Source organism: Scyliorhinus torazame, chromosome 30, assembly GCF_047496885.1.
Source record: "Scyliorhinus torazame isolate Kashiwa2021f chromosome 30, sScyTor2.1, whole genome shotgun sequence".
Lineage (NCBI taxonomy): Eukaryota > Metazoa > Chordata > Chondrichthyes > Carcharhiniformes > Scyliorhinidae > Scyliorhinus > Scyliorhinus torazame.
Genome location: NC_092736.1, coordinates 6557101 through 6573132, shown reverse-complemented (window position 1 = coordinate 6573132; position 16032 = coordinate 6557101). Strand labels below are relative to the sequence as shown.

At 49.5% G+C, this 16032-nt stretch overlaps 1 protein-coding gene across 4 annotated transcripts in view; it reads left to right on the top strand.

Annotated features, from left to right (window-relative positions):
* Window positions 1-16032, top strand: part of LOC140404341 (creatine kinase U-type, mitochondrial-like) — a 51751-nt gene that overhangs the window by 17122 nt on the left and 18597 nt on the right. For all 4 annotated transcript variants that reach the window (XM_072492736.1, XM_072492735.1, XM_072492734.1 and 1 more), the window contains exons 4-6: window positions 5749-5844; window positions 8726-8947; window positions 15082-15167. In XM_072492736.1, coding sequence (XP_072348837.1) covers window positions 5749-5844; window positions 8726-8947; window positions 15082-15167 — 404 coding nt within the window. The remainder of the gene's footprint in view (window positions 1-5748; window positions 5845-8725; window positions 8948-15081; window positions 15168-16032) is intronic.

The window sequence follows — 16032 nt, the reverse complement described above, 5'->3', positions numbered from 1 at the left end:
GGGAGCAGATGAATGTCCCAAGTTGACGACTGGATCATCAAATCTGCCGCACTCCACGCTGGACAGGACACAAGTCATTTCTTTTCTTCTGAGAGTCTTTGGGTGGGAAATGAGGAAATGAGCTGTTAGCCAATCTCGATCACATTCCCTTGAAAAAGGTGGTGGATGGGGGAGGGGTCACATGATGCAGCAGTTCCCAGAAGTAAATGGCAATGAATTATTGTTTGAAATATCAGAAGATTTAAAAAGTATGGAGTGTGAGCAGGAGAGTATCAGTGGAGTGCAGAACTACAGTTTACAGATCACTGACTGAAAGCATATTAAAGCCAATATGTTGAACAAATGATTAACATAAGCAGAGATCAAATAAATAGACATTCCAATCTGCACTGTTTACAGAAGAGTTGATAGGTGCTTATTACACAAAGACATTCAGAATGAAATGTAAGAGCATAATTTACACATCAGTATTGTTAGTAAGTTACATACAGAACCACATACATCACGATTTCTGTTGACATTGAATATTTCAACAGCTGAACTGGTTTAACTATTTGAATTTGATCCATTGCAGTTTCCAAGGTTGTGCACCAGGAATAAAATCACACACATCACATGAGTTTATTAACAGGCTGCCTCCGACAGAGAACAGATATACCACGCAGCACTTGGTATAAATCTGAACAGGCCACAACAACACATTGGGGAGGGGCTGGATATAATGGGTCAGACTTGGTTTTCCATCTCCATGCTCCGGGTCACGTCCAACTCAGACTGATGATATCTAACTGCAAGGTGAAACTTCTGTGTGGATTGGCTGCCAGTAATCTAAACTTCAAAGAGTTTAATGGGACAGTGTAGAGGGAGCTTTACTCAGTATCTAACCCCGTGCTGTACCTGTCCTGGGAGTGTTTGATGGGGACAGTGTAGCGGGAGCTTTACTCTGTATCTAACCCCGTGCTGTACCTGTCCTGGGAGTGTTTGATGGGGACAGTGTAGCGGGAGCTTTACTCTGTATCGAACCCCGGGCTGTACCTGTCCTGGGAGTGTTTGATGGGGACAGTGTAGAGGGAGCTTTACTCGGTATCTAACCCCGTGCTGTACCTGTCCTGGGAGTGTTTGATGGGGACAGTGTAGAGGGAGCTTTACTCTGTATCTAACCCCGTGCTGTACCGGTCCTGGGAGTGTTTGATGGGGACAGTGTAGAGGGAGCTTTACTCTGTATCTAACCCCGTGCTGTACCTGTCCTGGGAGTGTTTGATGGGGACAGTGTAGAGGGAGCTTTACTCTGTATCTAACCCCGTGCTGTACCTGTCCTGGGAGTGTTTGATGGGGACAGTGTAGAGGGAGCTTTACTCTGTATCTAACCCCGTGCTGTACCTGTCCTGGGAGTGTTTGATGGGGACAGTGTAGAGGGAGCTTTACTCTGTAACTCACCCCGTGCTGTACCTGTCCTGGGAGTGTTTGATGGGGACAGTGTAGAGGGAGCTTTACTCTGTATCTAACCCCGTGCTGTACCTGTCCTGGGAGTGTTTGATGGGGACAGTGTAGAGGGAGCTTTACTCAGTATCTAACCCCATGCTGTACCTGTCCTGGGAGTGTTTGATGGGGACAGTGTAGAGGGAGCTTTACTCAGTATCTAACCCCGTGCTGTACCTGTCCTGGGAGTGTTTGATGGGGACAGTGTAGAGGGAGCTTTACTCTGTATCTAATCCCGAGCTGAACCTGTCCTGGGAGTGTTTGATGGGGACAGTGGAGAGGGAGCTTTACTCTGTATCTAATCCTGTGCTGTACCTGTCCTGGGAGAGTTTGATGGGGACAGTGTAGAGGGAGCTTTACTCTGTATCTAACCCCGTGCTGTACCTATCCTGGGAGTGTTTGATGGGGACAGTGTAGAGGGAGCTTTACTCTGTATCTAATCCCGAGCTGAACCTGTCCTGGGAGTGTTTGATGGGGACAGTGGAGAGGGAGCTTTACTCTGTATCTAACCCCGTGCTGTACCTGTCCTGGGAGTGCTTGATGGGGACAGTGTAGAGGGAGCTTTACTCTGTATCTAACCCCGTGCTGTACCTGTCCTGGGAGTGTTTGATGGGGACAGTGTAGAGGGAGCTTTACTCTGTATCTAATCCCGAGCTGAACCTGTCCTGGGAGTGTTTGATGGGGACAGTGGAGAGGGAGCTTTGCTCTTTATCTAACCCCGCGCGGTACCTGTCCTGGGAGTGTTTGATGGGGATAGTGTAGAGGGAGCTTTACTCTGTATCTAACCCCGAGCTGAACCTGTCCTGGGAGTGTTTGATGCGGACAGTGTAGAGGGAGCTTTACTCTTTATCTAACCCCGCGCTGTACCTGTCCTGGGAGTGTTTGATGGGGACAGTGTAGAGGGAGCTTTACTCTTTATCTAACCCCGCGCTGTACCTGTCCTGGGAGTGTATGATGGGGACAGTGTAGAGGAAGCTTTACTCTGTATCTAACCTTTATGCTGCACCTGCATTGGGAGTGGTTGATGGGGATAGTGTAGAGGGAGCTTTATTCTATATCTAACCCCGGGCTGTAACTGTCCTGGGAGTGTAGGATGGGGCAGTATAGAGGGAGCGTTACTCTGTATCTAAACCCGTGCTGTACCTGTCCTGGGAGTGTTTGATGGGGCAGTATAGAGGGAGCTTTACTCTGTATCTAACACTGTGCTGCACCTGTCCTGGGAGTGTTTAATGGGGACAGTGTAGAGGGAGCTTTACTCTGTGTCTAGCCCCATGCTGTACCTGTCCTGGGAGTGTTTGATGGGGACAGTGTAGAGGGAGCTTTACTCTGTATCTAACCCCGTGCTGTACCTGTCCTGGGAGTGTTTGATGGGGACAGTGTAGAGGGAGCTTTACTCTGTATCTATCCCCGAGCTGAACCTGTCCTGGGAGTGTTTGATGGGGACAGTGTAGAGGGAGCTTTACTCTTTATCTAACCCCGCGCTGTACTTGTCCTGGGAGTGTTTGATGGGGACAGTGTAGAGGGAGCTTTACTCTTTGTCTAACCCCGAGCTGTACCTCTCCTGGGAGTGTATGGTGGGGAAAGTGTAGAGGGAGCGTTACTCTGTATCTAACCCCGTGCTGTACCTGTCCTGGGTGTGTTTGATGGGGCAGTATAGAGGGAGCTTTACTCTGTAACTAACCCCTTGCTGTACCTGTTCTGGGAGTGTTTGATGAAGACAGTGTAGAGGGAGCTTTACTCTGTAACTAACCCCATGCTGTACCTATCCTGGGAGTGTTTAATGGGGACAGTGTAGAGGGAGTTTTACTCTGCATCTAACCACATGCTGTACCTCTCCTGGGAGTTGATGGGGACAGTGTAGAGGGAGCTTTACTCTGTATCGAATCCCGTCCTGTACCTGTCCTGAGAGTATTTGATGGGGACAGTGTAGAGGGAGCTTTATTCTGTATCTAATCCCGTCCTGTACCTGTCCCAGGAGTGTTTGATGGGGACAGTGTAGAGGGAGCTTTACTCTGTATCTAACCCGTGTTGTACCTGTCCTGGGAGTGTTTGATGGGGACAGGGTAGAGGGAGCTTTACTCTGTATCTAACCCCGTGCTGTACCTGTCCTGGGAGTGTTTGATGGGGACAGAGTAGAGGGAGCTTTACTCTGTATCTAACACCATGCTGTACCTGTCCTGGGAGTGTTTGATGGGGACAATGTAGAGGGAGATTTACTCTGTATCTAGCCCCATGATGTACCTGTCCTGGGAGAGTTTGATGGGGACAGTGTAGAGGGAGCTTTACTCTGTAACTAACCCCTTACTGTACCTGTTCTGGGAGTGTTTGATGAAGACAGTGTAGAGGGAGCTTTACTCTGTATCTAACCCCGTACTGTACCTGTCCTGGGAGTGTTTGATGGGGACAGTGTAGAGGGAGCTTTACTCTGTACCTAACCCTGTGCTGTACCAGTCCTGGGAGTGTTTGCTGGGGACAGTGTAGAGGGAGCTTTAGTCTGTATCTAACCTCGTGCTGTCCCTGTCCTGGGAGTGTTTGATGAAGACAGTGTAGAGGGAGCTTTACTCTGTAACTAACCCCATGCTGTACCTATCCTGGGAGTGTTTAATGGGGACAGTGTAGAGGGAGTTTTACTCTGCATCTAACCACATGCTGTACCTCTCCTGGGAGTTGATGGGGACAGTGTAGAGGGAGCTTTACTCTGTATCGAATCCCGTCCTGTACCTGTCCTGGGATTATTTGATGGGGACAGTGTAGAGGGAGCTTTATTCTGTAACTAATCCCGTCCTGTACCTGTCCCGGGAGTGTTTGATGGGGACAGTGTAGAGGGAGCTTTACTCTTTATCTAACCCCGAGCTGTACCTGTCCTGGGAGTGTATGGTGGGGAAAGTGTAGAGGGAGCGTTACTCTGTATCTAACCCCGTGCTGTACCTGCCCTGGGAGTGTTTGATGGGGACAGTGTAGAGGGAGCTTTACTCTGTAACTAACCCCTTGCTGTACCTGTTCTGGGAGTGTTTGATAAGGACAGTGTAGAGGGAGCTTTACTTTGTAACTAACCCCATGCTCTACCTATCCTGGGAGTGTTTAATGGGGACAGTGTAGAGGGAGTTTTACTCTGTATCTAACCACATGCTGTACCTCGCCTGGGAGTTGATGGGGACAGTGTAGAGGGAGCTTTACTCTGTATCAAATCCCGTCCTGTACCTGTCCTGGGAGTATTTGGTGGGGATAGTGTAGAGGGAGCTTTATTCTGTATCTAATCCCGTCCTGTACCTGTCCCGGGAGTGTTTGATGGGGACAGTGTAGAGAGAGCTTTACTCTGTATCTAACCCGTGTTGTACCTGTCCTGGGAGTGTTTGATGGGGACAGTGTAGAGGGAGCTTTACTCTGTATCTAACCTCGTGCTGTACCTGTCCTGGGAGTGTTTGATGGGGACAGTGTAGCGGGAGCTTTATTCTATATCTAATCCCGTGCTGTACCTGTCCTGGGAGTGTTTGATGGGGACAGTGTAGAGGGAGCTTTACTCTGTATCTAACCCCGTGCTGTACCTGTCCTGGGAGTGTTTGATGGGGACAGTGTAGCGGGAGCTTTACTCTGTATCTAACCCCGTGCTGTACCTGCCCTGGGAGTGCTTGATGGGGACAGTGTATAGAGGGAGCTTTACTCTGTATCTAACCCCGTGCTGTACCTGTCCTGGGAGTGTTTGATGGGGACAGTGTAGAGGGAGCTTTACTCTGTATCTAACTCCGTGCTGTACCTGTCCTGGGAGTGTTGGATGGGGACAGTGGAGAGGGAGCTTTACTCTGTATCTAACCCCGTGCTGTACCTGTCCTGGGAGTGTTTGATGGGGACAGTGTAGAGGGAGCTTTACTCTGTATCTAACCCCATGCTGTACCTGTCCTGGGAGTGTTTGATGGGGACAGTGTAGAGGGAGCTTTACTCTGTATTCACTGCTTTGTCTACTTTGGAAACAGATAGTTGCCAAAGTTTTCCATTGCTCTGCGCTCAGTCACCTTGCCTCAGGGTTATGGAAACACATTTTGAGAGATTGCCGCAACCTTTTTTAGAACAGTCAGCAAATATTCTGCAATTGTAAAGGGGAGTTTTGACTTTACCCATTCTGAACATTGTCTTTAATGAGTTACCCTGTACTTGTCTGTTCTGCTCTCTGTGTGGGGGAGTTTTACTCAATTTATTCTACTGGGCTATTTGATGGTTCTTGACTTTCCCGTTACGGATCATTTCCCATCAATGTCTCCTCCTGTGACGCAGGTCTTTGCTGACATATTTCATCCTGTGATTATGGAAAGGCACAATGGATATGATCCAAAGACTATGAAGCATCCCACAGATCTGGACTCAAGTAAAGTGAGTAGGAGATGTATGTTACTGTAAAAGCATATAAACAAACGTGCGTTAAATTTATTTATTTTTAACATGATCCAATATTCCAAGGATGTTCCCAGAGGTAAAAGACTCAGTGATAGGGGAGAGTATACATGGGGGTGTGGGAGAGGAGTGAATGGGGGGGTAGAGTCAGTGATAGGGGAGAGTGTACATGGGGGTGTGGGAGGGGATTAAATGGGTGGGTAGAGTCAGTGACAGGGGAGAGTGTACATGAGGGTGTGGGAGGGGAGTGAATGGGTGGATAGAGTCACTGATAGGGGAGAGTGTACATGGGCGTGTGGGAGGGGAGTGAATGGGTGGGTAGAGTCAGTGATAGGGGAGAGTGTACATGGGGGTGTGGGAGGGGAGTGAATGGGTGGGTAGAGTCAGTGATAGGGGAGAGTGTACATGGGGGTGTGGGAGGGGATTAAATGGGTGGGTAGAGTCAGTGATAGGGGAGAGTGTACATGGGGGTGTGGGGGGGGATTAAATGGGTGGGTAGAGTCAGTGATAGGGGAGAGTGTACATGGGGGTGTGGGGGGGATTAAATGGGTGGGTAGAGTCAGTGATAGGGGAGAGTGTACATGGGGGTGTGGGAGGGGATTAAATGGGTGGGTAGAGTCAGTGATAGGGGAGAGTGTACATGGGGGTGTGGGAGGGGATTAAATGGGTGGGTAGAGTCAGTGACAGGGGAGAGTGTACATGGGGGTGTGGGAGGGGAGTGAATGGGGGATAGAGTCAGTGATAGGGGAGAGTGTACATGGGGGTGTGGGAGGGGAGTGAATGGGTGGGTAGAGTCAGTGATAGGGGAGAGTGTACATGGGGGTGTGGGAGGGGAGTGAATGGGGGGTAGAGTCAGTGATAGGGGAGAGTGTACATGGGGGTTTGGGAGGGGAGTGAATGGGTGGGTAGAGTCAGTGACAGGGGAGAGTGTACATGGGGGTGTGGGAGGGGAGTGAATGGGTGGGTAGTCAGTGATAGGGGAGAGTGTACATGGGCGTGTGGGAGGGGAGTGAATGGGGGTAGAGTCAGTGATAGGGGAGAGTGTACATGGGGGTGTGGGAGGGGAGTGAATGGGGGGGTAGAGTCAGTGATAGGGGAGAGTGTACATGGGGGTGTGGGAGGGGATTAAATGGGTGGGTAGAGTCAGTGATAGGGGAGAGTGTACATGGGGGTGTGGGAGGTGTTTAAACGGGTGAAGAATGGAAATAAAAAATCAGCAGGAATGATAAGATGAGCTGCTGACTCCCTGTTGCTTGTCTTACATTCAGAGATACTGTGAGGGAAAAGGCACTGAAGTGGTTGATCAGCCCTGATCATCCTGAATGGCAGAGCCAGCCTTTGGGCTCAATGGCCTATTCGTACCCCTCTGCTCCTATATTCCTGTATTAACACATAAAATCCAGATCTACCCTGTCCCAGCTCCAAGAGACTTTGTGATGATCACAAACTCAGAGATATTTCCTGCTGTCAGAAAATGTCTCAATGAAGCAGGAACATTGAATTAGTTCTCCACCCTTCGCTTTCTGTATTATCTGGGTTAACGTGGAACTGAGTATAACACCGCTCGCACAAGTAATGCGAAAACATACATGTCCCATATCCAAGCGTCACCATAGTGACGGACAGAGATGTGTATAGCGGCAAGCATGGAGACAGCTCCGAGCTTGGACTCGGAGTCCAATTAATTGCTTTTCTAATTGGAGGGCTGTGACTAGTGGTGTTCCGCAGGGATCAGTGCTGGGACCTTTGCTCTTTGTAGTATATATAAATGATTTGGAGGAAAATGTAACTGGTCTGATTAGTAAGTTTGCAGACGACACAAAGGTTGGTGGAATTGCGGATAGCGATGAGGACTATCTGAGGATACAGCAGGATTTAGATTGTCTGGAGACTTGGGCGGAGAGATGGCAGATGGAGTTTAACCTGGACAAATGTGAGGTAATGCATTTTGGAAGGGCTAATGCAGGTAGGGAATATACAGTGAATGGTAGAACCCTCAAGAGTATTGAAAGTCAAAGAGATCTAGGAGTACAGGTCCACAGATCACTGAAAGGGGCTACACAGGTGGAGAAGGTAGTCAAGAAGGCATACGGCATGCTTGCCTTCATTGGCCGGGGCATTGAGTATAAGAATTGGCAAGTCATGTTGCAGCTGTATAGAACCTTAGTTAGGCCACACTTGGAGTATAGTGTTCAATTCTGGTCGCCACACTACCAGAAGGATGTGGAGGCTTTAGAGAGGGTGCAGAAGAGATTTACCAGAATGTTGCCTGGTATGGAGGGCATAAGCTATGAGGAGCGATTGAATAAACTCGGTTTGTTCTCACTGGAACGAAGGAGGTTGAGGGGCGACCTGATAGAGGTATACAAAATTATGAGGGGCATAGACAGAGTGGATAGTCAGAGGCTTTTCCCCAGGGTAGAGGGGTCAATTACTAGGGGGCATAGGTTTAAGGTGAGAGGGGCAAAGTTTAGAGTAGATGTACGAGGCAAGTTTTTTACGCAGAGGGTAGTGGGTGCCTGGAACTCACTACCGGAGGAGGTAGTGGAGGCAGGGACGATAGGGACATTTAAGGGGCATCTTGACAAATCTATGAATAGGATGGGAATAGAAGGATACGGACCCAGGAAGTGTAGAAGATTGTAGTTTAGTCGGGCAGTATGGTCGGCACGGGCTTGGAGGGCCGAAGGGCCTGTTCCTGTGCTGTACATTTCTTTGTTCTTTGTTCTTTGTTCTTTACTATGTATTTGTAACTACATCCAGTAGCTAATAAATTCTTACACCTAACCTGCTCAAAACTTTGAAGACTTCATTGAGCCGACTATGATGTCTGTAATACCCCTCAATGTTCCCTTTTCAGATTAGGAACGGACTGCTTGATAACAATTATGTCCTCTCCTCCCGTGTGAGGACTGGTCGAAGTATCCGCGGACTCAGTATGCCCCCTGCTTGCACTCGGGCTGAGAGGAGAGAAGTGGAGAAGGTGACTGTCGAGGCACTGGCCGGGTTAAAGGGTGACCTCTCTGGAAAATATTACAGTCTGACCAGCATGACGGACAAGGAGCAGCAGCAACTCATTGATGTAAGACAGCAAACTTACAATTCATCTAAGTTCTTGGGCACTGGATGGGGTTCTGGGTTTGATGCTACTATTTCCCAAGAGGACTCAAATTCAGCCGAGATTCTGGGATGAAAGTCTCCTGTATCTGTAAGGGTTCATATCTGAATGACTTTGTAAATCTTAACCAAATTCCAAATGGGCCCATTACATCACAGTCTTTGTTCATTGATTGTCATATTCAGATGACACCAACTTTTGTGGTGAGAGTTAACTTCCCAGTTTGATTTAAAGCCTTTGTTGATCAATATAGAAGGAGCCTCATTCAGTATCTCACCCCGTACTGTACAAGTCCTGGGAGTGTTTGATGGTGTCGGTGTAGCGGGAACTTTACTCTGTATCTAACCCCATGCTGTACCAGTCCTGGGAGTGTTTGATGGGGACAGTGTAGAGGGAACTTTACTCTGTATCTAACCCCATGCTGTACCTGTCCTGGGAGTGTTTGATGGGGACAGTGTAGAGGGAGCTTTACTCCGTATCTAACCCCGTGCTGTACCAGTCATGGGAGCGTTTGATGGGGACAGTGTGGAGGGAGCTTTGCTCTGTACCTGTCCTGGGAGTGTTTGATGGGGACAGTGTAGAGGGAGCTTTGCTCTGTATCTAGCCCCGTGCTATACCTGTCCTGGGATTGTTTGATGGGGACAGTGTAGAGGGAGCTTTACTCTGTATTTAACCCCGTGCTGTACCTGTCCTGGGAGTGTTTGATGAGGACAGTGTAGAACATAGAACATAGAACATAGAACGATACAGCGCAGTACAGGCCCTTCGGCCCACGATGTTGCACCGAAACAAAAGCCATCTAACCTACACTATGCCATTATCATCCATATGTTTATCCAATAAACTTTTAAATGCCCTCAATGTTGGCGAGTTCACTACTGTTGCAGGTAGGGCATTCCACGGCCTCACTACTCTTTGCGTAAATAACCTACCTCTGACCTCTGTCCTATATCTATTACCCCTCAGTTTAAAGCTATGTCCCCTCGTGCCAGCCATTTCCATCCGCGGGAGAAGGCTCTCACTGTCCACCCTATCTAACCCCCTGATCATTTTGTATGCCTCTATTAAGTCTCCTCTTAACCTTCTTCTCTCCAACGAAAACAACCTCAAGTCCATCAGCCTTTCCTCATAAGATTTTCCCTCCATACCAGGCAACATCCTGGTAAATCTCCTCTGCACCCGCTCCAAAGCCTCCACGTCCTTCCTATAATGTGGTGACCAGAACTGTACGCAATACTCCAAATGCGGCCGGACCAGAGTTTTGTACAGCTGCAACATGACCTCCTGACTCCGGAACTCAATCCCTCTACCAATAAAGGCCAACACTCCATATGCCTTCTTCACAACCCTATCAACCTGGGTGGCAACTTTCAGGGATCTATGTACATGGACACCTAGATCCCTCTGCTCATCCACACTTCCAAGAACTTTACCATTAGCCAAATATTCCGCATTCCTGTTATTCCTTCCAAAGTGAATCACCTCACACTTCTCTACATTAAACTCCATTTGCCACCTCTCAGCCCAGCTCTGCAGCTTATCTATATCCCTCTGTAACCTGCTACATCCTTCCACACTGTCGACAACACCACCGACTTTAGTATCGTCTGCAAATTTACTCACCCACCCTTCTGCGCCTTCCTCTAGGTCATTGATAAAAATGACAAACAGCAACGGCCCCAGAACAGATCCTTGTGGTACTCCACTTGTGACTGAGCTCCATTCTGAACATTTCCCATCAACCACCACCCTCTGTCTTCTTTCAGCTAGCCAATTTCTGATCCACATCTCTAAATCACCCTCAATCCCCAGCCTCCGTATTTTCTGCAATAGCCTACCGTGGGGAACCTTATCAAACGCTTTACTGAAATCCATATACACCACATCAACTGCTCTACCCTCGTCTACCTGTTCAGTCACCTTCTCAAAGAACTCGATAAGGTTTGTGAGGCATGACCTACCCTTCACAAAGCCATGCTGACTATCCCTGATCATATTATTCCTATCTAGATGATTATAAATCTTGTCTCTTATAATCCCCTCCAAGACTTTACCCACTACAGACGTGAGGCTCACCGGCCTATAGTTGCCGGGGTTGTCTCTGCTCCCCTTTTTGAACAAAGGGACCACATTTGCTATCCTCCAGTCCTCTGGCACTATTCCTGTAGCCAATGATGACATAAAAATCAAAGCCAAAGGTCCAGCAATCTCTTCCCTGGCCTCCCAGAGAATCCTAGGATAAATCCCATCAGGCCCCGGGGACTTATCTATTTTCAGCCTGTCCAGAATTGCCAACACCTCTTCCCTACGTACCTCAATGCCATCTATTCTAATAGCCTGGGTCTCAGCATTCTCCTCCACAACATTATCTTTTTCCAGAGTGAATACTGACGAAAAATATTCATTTAGTATCTCTCCTATCTCTTCAGACTCCACGCACAACTTCCCATCCCTGTCCTTGACTGGTCCTACTCTTTCCCTAGTCATTCGCTTATTCCTGACATACCTATAGAAAGCTTTTGGGTTTTCCTTGATCCTACCTGCCAAATACTTCTCATGTCCCCTCCTTGCTCGTCTTAGCTCTCTCTTTAGATCCTTCCTCGCTACCTTGTAACTATCCATCGCCCCAACTGAAACTTCACACCTCATCTTCACATAGGCCTCCTTCTTCCTCTTAACAAGAGATTCCACTTCTTTGGTAAACCACGGTTCCCTCGCTCTACGCCTTCCTCCCTGCCTGACCGGTACATACTTATCAAGAACACGCAGTAGCTGATCCTTGAACAAGCTCCACTTATCCAGTGTGCCCAACACTTGCAGCCTACTTCTCCACCTTATCCCCCCCAAGTCACGTCTAATGGCATCATAATCGCCCTTCCCCCAGCTATAACTCTTGCCCTGCGGTGTATACTTCTCCCTTTCCATCATTAACGTAAACGTCACCGAATTGTGGTCACTGTCCCCAAAGTGCTCTCCTACCTCCAAATCCAACACCTGGCCTGGTTCATTACCCAAAACCAAATCCAACGTGGCCTCGCCTCTTGTTGGCCTGTCAACATATTGTGTCAGGAAACCCTCCTGCACACACTGTACAAAAAACGACCCATCTAATGTACTCGAACTATATCTTTTCCAGTCAATATTTGGAAAGTTAAAGTCTCCCATAATAACTACTCTGTTACTTTCGCTCTTATCCAGGATCATCCTCGCCATCCTTTCCTCTACATCCCTCGAACTATTTGGAGGCCTATAGAAAACTCCCAACAGGGTGACCTCTCCTTTCCTGTTTCTAACCTCAGCCCATACTACCTCGGAAGATGAGTCCCCATCTAGCATCCTCTCCGCCACCGTAATACTGCTCTTGACTAGCAGCGCCACACCTCCCCCTCTTTTGCCTCCTTCTCTGAGCTTACTAAAACACCTAAACCCCGGAACCTGCAACATCCATTCCTGTCCCTGCTCTATCCATGTCTCCGAAATGGCCACAACATCGAAGTCCCAGGTACCAACCCATGCTGCCAGTTCCCCTACCTTATTTCGTACACTCCTGGCATTGAAGTAGACACACTTCAAACCACCTACCTGAACACTGGCCCCCTCCTGCGACGTCAAATCTGTGCTCCTGACCTCTCTACTCTCATTCTCCCTTACCCTAAAACTACAATCCAGGTTCCCATGCCCCTGCTGCATTAGTTTAAACCCCCCCAAAGAGCACTAACAAATCTCCCCCCCCAGGATATTTGTGCCCCTCAGGTTCAGATGAAGACCATCCTGTCTGTAGAGGTCCCACCTTCCCCAGAAAGAGCCCCAGTTATCCAGAAATCTGAATCCCTCCCTCCTGCACCATCCCTGTAGCCACGTGTTTAATTGCTCTCTCTCCCTATTCCTCATCTCACTATCACGTGGCACGGGCAACAACCCAGAGATAACAACTCTGTTTGTTCTAGTTCTGAGCTTCCATCCTAGCTCCCTGAAAGCCTGCCTGACATCCTTGTCCCCTTTCCTACCTATGTCGTTAGTGCCAATGTGGACCACGACTTGGGGCTGCACCCCCTCCCCCTTAAGGACCCGGAAAACACGATCCGAGACATCACGTACCCTTGCACCTGGGAGGCAACATACCAAACGTGAGTCTCTCACGCTCCCACAAAATCTCCTATCTCTGCCCCTGACTATCGAGTCCCCAATTACTAATGCTCTGCTCCTCTCCCCCCTTCCCTTCTGAGCAACAGGGACAGACTCCGTGCCAGAGGCCCGTACCCCATGGCTTAGAAGGAACTTTACTCTGTATCTATCCCCGTGCTGTACCTGTCCTGGGAGTGTTTGATGGGGACAGTGTAGAGGGGGCTTTACTCTGTATCTCACCCCGTGCTGTACCTGTCCTGGGAGTGTTTGATGGGGACAGTGCAGAGGGAGCTTTACTCTGTACCTAACCCTGTGCTGTACCTGTAATGGTAATGTTTGATGGGGACAGTGTAGAGGGAGCTTGACTCTGTATCTAACCCCGTGCTGTACCTGTCCTGGGAGTGTTTGATGGGGACCGTGTAGAGGGAGCTTTACTCTGTATCTAACCCCGTGCTGTACCTGTCCTGGGAGTGTTTGATGGGGACAGTGTAGAGGGAGCTTTACTCTGTATCTAACCCCGTGCTGTACCTGTCCTGGGAGTGTTTGATGGGGACAGTGAAGAGGGAGCTTTACTCTGTATCTTACCCCGTGCTGTACCTGTCCCGGGAGTGTTTGATGGGGACAGTGTAGAGGGAGCTTTACTCTGGATCTAACCCTGTGCTGTACCTGTCCTGGGAGTGTTTGATGGGGACAGTGTAGAGGGAGCTTTACTCTGTATCTAACCCCGTGCTGTACCTGTCCTGGGAGTGTTTAATGGGGACAGTGTAGAGCGAGCTTTACTCTGTATCTAACCCCGTGCTGTACCTGTCCTGGGAGTGTTTGATGGGGACAGTGTAGAGGGAGCTTTACTCTGTATCTAACCCCGTGCTGTACCTGTCCTGGGAGTGTTTGATGGGGACAGTGAAGAGGGAGCTTTACTCTGTATCTAACCCCATGCTGTACCTGTCCTGGGAGTGTTTGATGGGGACAGTGTAGAGGGAGCTTTACTCTGTATCTAACCCCGTGCTGTACCTGTCCTGGGAGTGTTTGATGGGGACAGTGTCGAGGGAGCTTTACTCTGTATCTAACCCCGTGCTGTACCTGTCCTGGGAGTTTTTGATGGGGACAGTGTCGAGGGAGCTTTACTCTGTATCTAACCCCGTGCTGTACCTGTCCTGGGAGTGTTTGATGGGGACAGTGTAGAGGGAGCTTTACTCTGTATCTAACCCCGTGCTGTACCTGTCCTGGGAGTGTTTGATGGGGACAGTGTAGAGGGAGCTTTACTCTGTATCTAACCCCGTGCTGTACCTGTCCTGGGAGTGTTTGATGGGGACAGTGTAGAGGGAGCTTTACTCTGTATCTAACCTCGTGCTGTACCTGTCCTGGGAGTGTTTGATGGGGACAGTGTAGAGGGAGCTTTACTCTGTATCTAACCCCGTGCTGTACCTGTCCTGGGAGTGTTTGATGGGGACAGTGGAGAGGGAGCTTTACTCTGTATCTAACCCCGTGCTGTACCTGTCCCGGGAGTGTTTGATGGGGACAGTGGAGAGGGAGCTTTACTCTGTATCTAACCCCGTGCTGTACCTGTCCTGGGAGTGTTTGATGGGGACAGTGTAGAGGGAGCTTTACTCTGTATCTAACCCCGTGCTGTACCTGTCCTGGGAGTGTTTGATGGGGACAGTGAAGAAGGAGCTTTACTCTGTATCTAACCCCGTGCTGTACCTGTCCTCGGAGTGTTTGATGGGGACAGTGAAGAGGGAGCTTTACTCTGTATCTAACCCCGTGCTGTACCTGTCCTCGGAGTGTTTGATGGGCCAGTTTAAATTCTGTTCTCAAGTCTGACGAATGGGTCTTGAATCAGCTACTTTCTGACCCAGAGACACAAGTGATAACAATGTGACATGAATGACACTGGGCGAGTAGCTTTGTTGGTAACGTTCTCTGGTTTCTGAGTAAACAGATTTTTTTTTAAAAATGACCATTTATTTCCATAGGATCACTTCTTGTTTGACAAACCGGTGTCACCGTTGCTGACTTCGGCAGGGATGGCTCGGGATTGGCCTGATGCTCGTGGCATTTGGTGAGTTTATCAGAACCACATTTACATCCCAATCCCAGGCAGGTGCTTTCCATTTGTCCTCCAGGAATCTATTCCAGTCTCGTGTGATGGCCAGGAGCAGGGATCAAAGGATAGTGAAAATTCCTCCAAAACACTGCTCTGGCTGGAGGGGGAGGATGCAGGGGGAGGGGAGAGATGAAGGGGGACAATGTTGGGAGGGGGTGCAGGTGCTGGAGAGGGGTGTGGAGGCTGCTGTGGTGCCTGGGTCGGGGGAGGGGCGGAGGGGAAGGACGCTGGTGAACAATGGGAGGGGCAAAGGGAGGGGGAGGTCATTGGGTGCGAGGTTGCATGGGCAGGGGAATGTTGGAGAAGTGGAGGATGCTGGGGAGGTTCGGGTGTGGGGATGGAGCGGAGAGGAGGGGGAGGACACTAGGGGTGAGGGGGCAGGGGGAGGAGAGGAGTAGGAGGACGCTGGGGGGCGGTGCGTGTGCAGGAAGACGGGAGGAGGGGGGACGCTGCGGGGGGTTGCAGGGGAAGGGGAGGAGGAGAGAATTCTGGGTGGTGTGGGGGCACTGGGAGGGGAGGGGAGGGGGAGGACATTGGGGTTGTGGGGCAGGGGGAGGGGAGGACGTTGAGGGGTCCAGGGGAAGGGAAGGAGGGGGAGGACACTGGGGAGTTGCAGGCAGAGGGGAAGGGGATGAGGAGAGATGGAGGTGTTGAAATTGAGTTTGTTCTGTCCTCAGTCTGGTCTCAGTCAAAGGCTGAGTCGGATTTATAGGTATTCCTTAATTTTATTTCAACCCGCTTGCAAGTCTCACTCACCGTGACAAAGATCAGAGACCACAGTCTCCAACTTCTCCAGAGTGAGTGAACAAAGGGAGACAAA